This window comes from Bombyx mori, chromosome 8 (genome assembly GCF_030269925.1).
Source record: "Bombyx mori chromosome 8, ASM3026992v2".
Taxonomy (NCBI): Eukaryota; Metazoa; Arthropoda; class Insecta; order Lepidoptera; family Bombycidae; genus Bombyx; species Bombyx mori.
The window spans coordinates 7,238,623-7,248,999 of record NC_085114.1 but is presented as its reverse complement, the minus strand read 5'-3'; the positions used below and the strand labels follow the sequence as shown (position 1 = coordinate 7,248,999).

At 37.0% G+C, this 10,377-nt stretch overlaps 2 protein-coding genes across 5 annotated transcripts in view; one reads left to right on the top strand and one right to left on the bottom strand.

The window, feature by feature from the left end:
• The window catches only part of LOC101745690 (LDLR chaperone boca), a 180,062-nt gene that overhangs the window by 109,942 nt on the left and 59,743 nt on the right, over positions 1-10,377 (top strand). The window lies entirely within an intron of this gene.
• LOC101746070 (protein spinster) overlaps positions 150-10,377 on the bottom strand; it is a 37,759-nt gene continuing 27,531 nt past the window's right edge. For 2 of the 4 annotated variants that reach the window (XM_004932049.3, XM_021351970.3), the window contains exons 2-9: positions 9,850-10,046; positions 9,512-9,663; positions 6,741-6,941; positions 6,134-6,265; positions 4,614-4,875; positions 2,827-2,925; positions 2,485-2,674; positions 150-1,147 (exon numbers count right to left, since the gene is read on the bottom strand). In XM_004932049.3, the coding sequence (XP_004932106.1) occupies positions 1,080-1,147; positions 2,485-2,674; positions 2,827-2,925; positions 4,614-4,875; positions 6,134-6,265; positions 6,741-6,941; positions 9,512-9,663; positions 9,850-10,046 (1,301 nt within the window). In that variant the 3' untranslated portion in view covers positions 150-1,079. Of the gene's footprint in view, positions 1,148-2,120; positions 2,149-2,484; positions 2,675-2,826; positions 2,926-4,613; positions 4,876-5,339; positions 5,602-6,133; positions 6,266-6,740; positions 6,942-9,511; positions 9,664-9,849; positions 10,047-10,377 lie in introns of all 4 variants that reach the window. The other 2 variants (XM_021351969.3, XM_004932050.2) reach the window with 2 other exon arrangements.

Here is a 10,377-nt window from a genome sequence, read left to right as displayed (position 1 = left end):
AGAGTAGGCGCAGACTTAAATTGATTTTATTGTTCTTTAAAGTTCCTTGTAATGGTTAGGTGCGTGATTAGTAAATGTGCCATAAATTCAGTTAATTATTGTGGAAATAATTAATGTTGAATTAGTTTTACGAACAATAAAACGAATGATTCAAAAATAATTATTTTTATTTCAATTCCATAAATGAAGCTTTAACCGTATATGTATGTACATAAACATATTTGTTTAAGTAGATAATAAGTTAGGCATACATTAAATTAATTCAGTCTTATTGAATTCTGTACAGTTTAACCTAACAAGTTTCTAGTATTATTACAGACTACAACAAATACAATAATATTGCTTCTTTATTTAGTAAACAGCACTTCCCTTTTCACTAACACTAAAAGGCAGGTTGTTACATTTATACTAGGTAATTATTCTCATTGTCTTCGCACTTCTTTAAATAAAGGAACTAACAATCATCTTAAGTTAAACCGTACGAATATCCTCGTATGCATACACCTTTGAAAAAGTATTAACGTTTCACAATACTCTATCAATATCTGATCGACGAATTTAAGACATTCAATGTACACAAATTAATTCAATAACGAACTGGAGAAGTGGAATAGAATAAATTATAGGAATATTCGAGAACAGCCTAGTTTCTATGTTTCAAATGATTTTTTTAATGAATACAACTATAATTAATTTCATCTACGTGATTTTGTTTATTAGGCACAATTAGGTTTAAATTTAAATAAGGACATATAATTCATTGAGGTCTACATTAAATTTAAATAAAATTTTATACACACAACACATTTATTCCAACAATTATTGATCCGATCCCACCACTGTTCAGCATTATGCTTTACAAATCAGTCTTAACAATGTGACAGCGAAGTAACTACGCCTATGTAAAGAAGTACGTCGAATAATACGAGTATCAAAGCGGAACACGTTAAAACATTTCCCATTCAAGATTAATACAAGGCAAACCGCGGATACTTAACTGCAATATAAACTGCTCTTGGTTTGTGAAAGTTCAAATTCCTCTCACTATTTATTTATGACCAACTTTAAAAATGTGTGTTCTATTCGCCGGCTACAATGTCTTCGTGTGCTGAAGCGTGGGACGGCTCCGTGTGCTGTGCTTCTGCTTCTGTAAGGGGAATCAAAATTAGAAAAAAAAACTGTACCACTCGGGGACTGCCGCGGTAAAGCTATTGCATAGCATTTTTTATCAACTTATGCAATTATAATTAGACAATAATAATTTAAAATTAAAACAAAAGCAAAACATTCATTGTCCCCTTCACACTCATAAGCTAGACCGCGAGAGAGAGAGAGATGGGCAGACTTTTCATGATGCGCATGCAGTGCGATGTCACGCCGCGCGCTTATTCACAAACACTACACAACGTAACATCTGAATGTGTTGAACACGAGCTACGTGGTAAGCGGGGTGGGGGTGTTAGGTTTTATTGTTATTTTATTTTATGTGAACACTAGGAACAAACATAGGCTTGCGTTGCCGGCGGCTCGAATTAAGAAAATAAGCAACTCTTTTAGGGGGCTGGGTGTACAGCTTTTCAACAAGATCCCACTAAACGTTCAACTACTACCTGTTCATAGATTTAAGAAAACTGTTAGGAACGTTTGTGCAACAAGGCATATTATAAAGTTAAGGATTATTTACTAGATAGCACTACGTGGGAATGAGGCGCTCGCTCCTCGCCTTTTCATTTTTCATTATTATTATTATTATTTTAATTGTATTTTTTTGACTTGTTTTTTCTTTTATTGTGAATATTTCTATTTATTTAAAAAAAAAGAAAATATTTGAGAAAAAACAAAAAAAAAAAAAAGCCCGCTGAGTTTGTTTCGCCGGTTCTTCTCGGGACTGTGGCTTTTTTTGGAACCGGTTGTAGAGTTAAAATTGTTATTTGTATTTTGACATTCAACAAGTGTGTCATACTGACATCTAAGTTGAAATAAATGAATTTGAATTTGAATTTATTTTCGTTACGGAATTTCTTTATTCAGTCGCTCAAAGCCCGCGATAAAAGCTATGCAATAGCTTAAAAAAAATTTTTTTGGCGAAGCGTCCGGAAGCATACAAGCTAGACACTCACCTAAATATTTAAACTATTTTTGAAGTAGCTGAAACAATGTGAAGAGGAAGCGTAACACAGATCTACTGAGAAGCTAATATTGTTAAATATTGGATTGGATATTATAATTTACCAGGGCCCATATTTCGATATCTTCGTTTTACAATTTACGTAATTTATCAATAAATTTTATCTAGTTACGAAAACACAAAATACGCCGTGTACCCATTAAAACAATAAAAAGATATTCTGAAAAGCTGATTTTAGCTGTTCAAAGGTTTTTGAAGAACTTTTACACAAAGAAAGCGATGATAGTAAATTCAAAACTATCCTAGACGCACAAGCTATATTTAAAAATATACATATATATATATTTGAAACTGACCTGCAATAGCTCTGTCCACTTTTAGTTTGTCCCTGACAATGTACGCCGATGTTATAAGGAAGAATATTCCTCCGAGTACTTCCACGAAGCACGTTATGAACAGCGCATACTGAAGCGCTCTGAATTCTACAGTTTTACTTGGCAAATCATCCGGTGATGGCATCAAGTAGGACTTCAAACTTTCTGATATCTGAAATGTTTTATTTTAAATAAGTTTTTTTTTTCATAATTGAAGAAACGAATGATGATTTTAATTATCTGCAAGATAATGTGTGCTCACTAATCGTTTAAAATTAGGATAATTTACTAATTCAACTTTTTAATATGTCCTTGGTAACTTACAACTCCGACTAAGTACGGACTTCCAGCATCCCCAAACATGTGCGATATTAATATCTGGAAAGCTTCTGCTGTCGAACGCCTTGGTGGTATGACAACGTACTGAAAGGCAAATTGGCATAGTGAACACCCGAAAAATACATACATAATTGCGATAAGTAAATTTTAAATTAATTTCATTTAAAAAATTTACATAGGATAGTTATAAAATATAATACATGGGGCTTTTAGGGGGCTTTTTAGGCCTGTTTTAGGCTGTTTAGGCTATTTAGAAAGACGTCCGGTGCCCTCGTATATTATATCGACCATAATTAGGTTTTATTCTCGGGCAATCATCAATATCAAAGGCATTATTTTCAGGACGAACAGTAGATTAGACTACAGCGTTATGGTAGATTTTGTTGCATAGATAGGTGCTATGTACATATTTCCTTAGGAAAATTAGTGCCCTGCATGCGGGATTTGAAAAGTCGCATCACTCCATACAAGTACAACGGACGTCGTCCTTTAGACCACGGGCGCGTCAAAACTTTATTGACCGTTTTAATATAAAATAAAAGTTAAATCAGCAAAAATTTTAATTTCTATAAATAGAGATTACAAGAGATTTTATAAGGTTAGTTCACCAGTACCCCGCACATTTCTATTGCGAAGCAATGTATTCCGATTTGAACGTTAGGATTGCAGCTACAATTGAAACTTAAGCTTCATTTCTCAAGGTGGTTGCGGGATTAATTTTGTGATGTTTATGGACTGCGGTAACCACCTAACATCGAGTCTATGCAATGAAATAAGTATTTGGTATTCTACTCAGGTAAATTTATTCCCCACAAAGTTGATTTTAATAAACTACCCATTTCAGAACTAAACTCTACTACAGACATAATGTGTTCATTCAAAGTGCATAAAAAAGTACACATACACACACACACACACCATTTTCATATATTATAACATAAAATAAAACTCGCAATATTCGTTAGTTCTAGTTCTACTACAAATTTGGCATTGGTTAAGAGAGTTATTAAATTTTGGTAAGTGAAACTAAACTGACTATCTTCGAACAAATGTTTTAGTTCATTAATAAATACATTGTATAATGAGTAGGTAAATTTTTAATCATATTTTTGAGAAAAACTGATAACAGAAATATTGAAGGTCTAAAAAAATGTAAAGATGATAAATACTGCTTATCATTATTTTGTTTTGAATATAATTTAGGCTGTAATGTTATGTATAATGTACCCACGTAATGGGGCACTATAATAAAAAATTATAAATTGGAGTATTTTGTCTAATACTCTGTTTCAAAGAAGTTAATTCAAAATAAACATTGCAGTATTAAAATTTATTTTGTAAGAACTATAATTTAAAACAGTGCCATCTATTGAAACGAGATAAAATCACTAAAAGCAAAACTACCACAGAGTTGCTGTTTGTTTCACTACATTTTCAAGAGATGGCGCTGTGAAATAATATATTGAAACCAGCACCCCTCCGAACTTTTAAAAATTCCAATGAGATACAACATCAACCGAGAACAATTCTATCAACACCATTATAACAACCAGGCAATAGTGAACCGTCATGTGCGAGCAAGTGTCTGATTTCAATTCTACGCATAACATAAAACTGATATACCCAAAAGAGAAAATGAATCATGCTAGAACAAGTATACATCAATCATGCAGTCCCAAAACTTAGAGAACCCAAAACATAACAAACATCTACTAGAGCAAAACAATAAAATAAATAAAAAGCTTCCGTGCGTCTCCGGGAGCGCATCTTACCAGCGACATGTCGGCCACGATTGCCCAGTTGATATTGATCGCGAGCTCGCCGATAAATATGAGGGCGAAAGGGGCGTACATGTAGCCCTCGGTCAGAAGCAAGGCGAGCGCGACCGCCGGCGCCGACAGCAGCAGCCCCGCGCCGCACAGCAGCGGGTGCGCGCGGCCCCACCGCTTCTGCAGCCCCGCGCCCAGCCACGCGCCCAGCGGCACGCCCAACATGCCCGACACCATGGTGATCGCGCCGAACGTTAGCGAAACCCTTCGTGCAACATCGTGGGTCACTGGCGGCCACTCGCCCTCCGTCGGGCGTCGCTCCGAGCCAGCCCGAGCCGGCCCGACCCAACCCGAGCCAACCCGACCAGCTCGACGCGACGAACGACATGGGGTGCGAGTTACCGCCTAATATTACACATCATATTTAGAGTAGCTCTAGAGCCATAGGCGTAGCATGAACATGCTCCCGGAATGTATTATAGTTTAGCGATAATTAAATATTATAATGAAAGGGATCATGCGGATGAATGGACGTCAGTCGGGCGTTTGACATCTACGGCGAAACGATTAATACTTTCAAAATAAGGTATGCATTATCAATCACAGCGAAGCGGCATTCACAATGTCGAGACGACGCAGTCGACCTCGCAAAGCACCGGCGTAACGTCGTATCTCATTGGAATATTTGTATGCGGAAAAGTCGGTTTCGGGGGGCGGCCTTCCGCTCACCAGGATCATGTCGGCGACTACGGACCAGGTGAGGTTGAGAGTGAGCATGCCGAAGAAGATGAGCGCGAAGGTCCCCGCGGCGGAGGCACGCACGGCGATCAGCGCACAGAACACGAGCGGCGCGGAGAGCAGCAGCGCGGCGCCGCACAGCAGCGGGTCGGCGTCGGCCACGAGGGGCCGCGCGCGCGCCGCCGCCGCGCAGCCCAGCGGCACGCCCAGCGCGCCCGCCGCCATGCCCACCAACCCGAACTTGTACGACACGCTGACGACCGCAACCGACAACACGCTCGTCATACAACCTCGCTTCTCTCGACCGCTCTAGCGCCACCGCTACCCTTGCGATACTTAACGACGCTTCGATCCTAATCTATTCCTAGCGTTACCGTTTTAAATTGCTGTATATTGTGAAGTCGCTTGTTTTCTTCACAAAATTTAAACATTTATTTTAACACTAGTGTACTAAATTTGTATTACGTACACTCTTGATATTCCGTTATTCAAATCGACAAATATGTAGTTTTCTATTCTATATTCTCGATATTCATAAAAACTATAAAACTGTAAATCCCCTCATGAAACCGCGTAAATATTTGTTTAGCGTAACAGGAAAGGTCATTGCGTATTTCCCGTAGCATACCAAATATAAGTTCCGTATAACTTACAGGAAACATGCCTGTTTAAGTTCATTCAGAAATCTAACATTTTACAATTTGTACTTTTAATAACTTCCCGACTAACTCGTACAACAACAGCCTGTCATTTTATATTATATTCTCATTATTGTTATTTCATACCTTTCGAAGGAAAACTCGTTGCCAGGTTGCAAGCCGAGACCCAAGTAAATAACTTGCGGTCCCCACCACGTGAGCGCGCCGGTCACGAACGCTACGCATGTAAAAGCGATCGTCGACAGCATGAACGATGGACTGAAACACATAATGGAAACGCAATTAAGCCGATATTCATTTTTATGCATTACTAGCTGACCCGGCCGACATCGTAGTGTCTCAATCTATAAATAAAAGACCTAAACTTTTGTATAAAATAAACTTAAAACAAAGAAAAGGAATCCGTCCGACCGGAGACACATCAAAGGAAAAACACAATTGTTATTTTTATATAATTCCGAACATTTTCATATTTATCTACCTTTTAAACCTTCTCTGGACTTCCACAAATGATTCAAGACCAAAATTAGCCAAATCGTCCAGCCGTTCTCGAGTTTTAGCGAGACTAACGAACAGCAATTCATTTTTATATATATAGATATTCACGGTCCCCCCCTTCTAATCTAATATATAAACTAATGCTATGAGGCAGATATAAGGCGATGATTTACCTAAAACATTTCCCAATATTATTATACTATGAGAATAGGGGTCATGTATACTGGTGACTTACTTTTTTATGAGAGCACGCAGATCGTCCTTATACGAAGTGGGTTTTATGTGACTCTCTTCGGAGGCGCCTCGTTCCGGGTCTTCCATGACCCATATGATGAGCGCGACGGCAATCGCGCCAAAGAAAGGCGTCACCCGTAGACCGTATCGCCAATTGCCTAGCGCTGCACCCACAACTGACCCTACTATATATCCGAGACCACTGAAATAACACACAGTAATATAAGATAAAAAAAATACATATAGGCAGCAGCCTGACTCTGCCCCTGGCATTGCTGAAGTCCATGGGCGACGGTAACCACTCACCATCAGGTGGGCCGTATGCTCGGCTGCCTACAAGGGCAATAAAAAAATATATTGAATTTTTATTATATTGAATTTTTTGAGAAAATATACTTAAATGTTTTCGTATGGAGATGCGAACGTTGCGATGGATGTGTTGGGTACCGAGAATAGATAGAATACGACATGAATATGTTAGAGGACGTCTGAAAGTGGCACCTGTGACAGAGAAGTTGGGAAGTGCGCGTTTGGGATTGTATGGACATGTGATTAGACGAAATGAAAATGAGGTTGGTAAGAGAGTGTTAATGAATGTGGAAGGATATAGAAGAGGAAGAGGAAGAAGAGGTAGAGGTGCCTAAGAAGAAATGGATGGATTGTGTGAAAGACGATATGGGAGTGAGTGAAGAAATGGTATACGATTGAGGAGTATGGAAGGAGAAAACATATTGCGCCGACCCCAGCTGACTGAGAGAAGAGCAGGAGAATGATGATGATGATAAATGTGTTCGTATATATAGATGAGACATAGCATAACACATTACAGTGTGCTTAGTGTGAGTTTTTTAACGCTCTCGATAACGTAAAATTTAACTCAAATTTGCATGGAGTTGAAACGTTTGCCTACGTTTGCCGCTAGGGGCGCTATTCCAACTGCATACAAATGTGAGTTAAATTTTACGTTATCGAGCGCGTAAAAAAACTCACACTAAGCACACAGATAACAAATTTGTTTACAAGATCAGCGAACGGCCATTGCACTGCGTTGAAGACACTCACAACAAGATACGCAACCTGACCTTTTACACATTAAGTTGAAGATTTGCACTTAACAGATACTAACAATGTCTATTATTACGTCTATATCTCACCGAGGTACAAACAAATATTCCAACAACAATTAACTCCAAAGATGCAAATACTAATCCAAATCTACTTTATTTTGTTTTATTAAACAGATGCATTAAATGTGACGCATTTAAGCTTTCCTGTCCTTCAACGCAGAACATATATTTAAAGCGCGGCAGAAAAGCACACATCTACCCTATACCTTACTGGTAACCAACATATGAATAAGATGAGAAATATATTATGATAATATTGAGTTGTATGGGATTACTATAATATGATAAATGATTTTAGTTGGACATAGGTAGAATATTAGGAGTGGGTAATATCGGTTTTGCCGCGTATCGAATCGTATCTATATATCGAGGATCAATATCGGATATTGAATCTATATATTTTCTGAATCTATATATTGATGGATGCTAGTAGATTTTCTCGATTCATGATATTTGAGATTTGAAACGATACGCTGATATAATATCGTAGTAGATATAGATTTAAGTCAACGTTATACGGTTGGTTTTCTGATATCAATTTATAATATGATCTTAAAGTAATAAAAAGAACATGAAAATAAAAATATCAAAAAAACTTTCCTTCATGCTTTTACCAGGCTTAGGACTGGCTACATTATTTTCAGTTTTTAGTATTTTGTGTCTTAATTTAAAATTACAAAATATACCAAAAGAGTGTAGATTTCAAAAGTTTAATACAAACACAAGAAATAAACTCAATTATTTGGATTCAACTAAAAATAGAAAAATGTGTACTTTAAAAATCAAACACAAAAAACTTTTAAGTATTTATAAACACGTGTCCAAAAATTCTAGTTCAAGGTCAAAGCGCGTGAAATTAAATTCAACGATGCAAATAGGCTATACTGCATTCAAGTTAGGGTCGAAAGTTGAAACTTCTTTCCTTAATTGTATCCTGCTGATACGCTAAGAATAATCTACAGACATATGGGCTTAAATATAAGGTTTACAATTGTATGGATAATGCCTGTTTCTGTTTCATTCATCACATGATATCCCTATCGTGCGCTCACTCACTCTGGCCGATTCGATATGAACCAAACGAATATAGCTGATATTAACGAATCGGTACGATATGCCGATGCGCATCACATCGAGCAATATCGTGTATCGGCTGATATCGAAATATAGATTTCGATTCACGAATCGGTCCGATATGGCGATGCGCATCACATCGAGCAATATCGTGTATCGGCTGATATCGATATATAGATTTCGTGCGGGGCGATATCGGATTCAACGATATTGCTGCGATATATAGATATTGAATCTATATACGATTTATATCACCCACTCCTATAGAATATTAGGTAAAGTTATAAAACAATTATTTTGATATCGGTGCGTGGTACATGTGCAAAATTTCAAATTAATCAGAAATCTTATAGTTCCTGAAAATTATAATATATAGACAGATACAAATCAATCTAATAAAAGCATTAATTAGTAGAATCCTTAGTTACTACTACTACCAATACAATCGACCCATAAGAGTCCACTGCAGTATACAAGCTTTAGTTGGTGAACATTGGTGCCTAACTAAAAAATATAAAATTCCTAATTTGACTACCATAACCTAGAATAGAATGAGAAATAACAAATTTACCTTCCGACTGGGATGGCAAAATAGAAGAATGCTAACATCTTCGATCTTACATCCCCCACGAAGAGATCGCTGATGATGGTAGGGGCTATCGTGGAGTACGAGGCTTCTCCAATTCCAACGAGACCACGGAAGAATGCAAACGACTCGTAATCCTTAAAAACCACAAAAAAATATTGATAACATCCTTATTCTATTAACTTTTTGACGAAACCTGCTCGAAACTTTCTGGGGATTATCAACATTAGAAATTTCAAATCGTGAATCATTTATTACCTTACAGCAAGATAAATTACGTCTAGGCATGTCTTGAGTTTCGGAAGAATTAACAAAGTACTTACGTGTAAAAACGAGCCAAAGAAAGTTGTTAGACTCCAGAGCGCAACGCCACTGGCCATAATGACGCGCCTTGAGTATCTATCTCCTAAGTAGCCAAATATTGGCGCGAACAACATGTACGCGACGACGAACACTGTCTGTAGAAATCCAGCCTTGCCATCACCAATTTCGAATTCAGTTTTGACATTATTTAAAACACCTGCGGACGAAGAAAACTGTGTGTTAATTATAAACAATCGCAATTAATATAACGTAACTACCTCGAATAACAATCAACACAATTTGAAATAGTTAGCGATATATGTACATATGTATAAAAATTTATATTTTTATTTCTACAACTGACTGATTGTTGCTTGATATTGTATTGACATTTCTTCTTTTCTTTTTGATATGACATGACATTTATTAGACATTCATAATTAATATTTACTGTTATATATACAATTATTACTGTTTTACTTGTTGAGTTTGATGTTTTCATTGGGTATTCTTTTTTTTTTATTATTGTATTCCACCTTCAAGCCGAT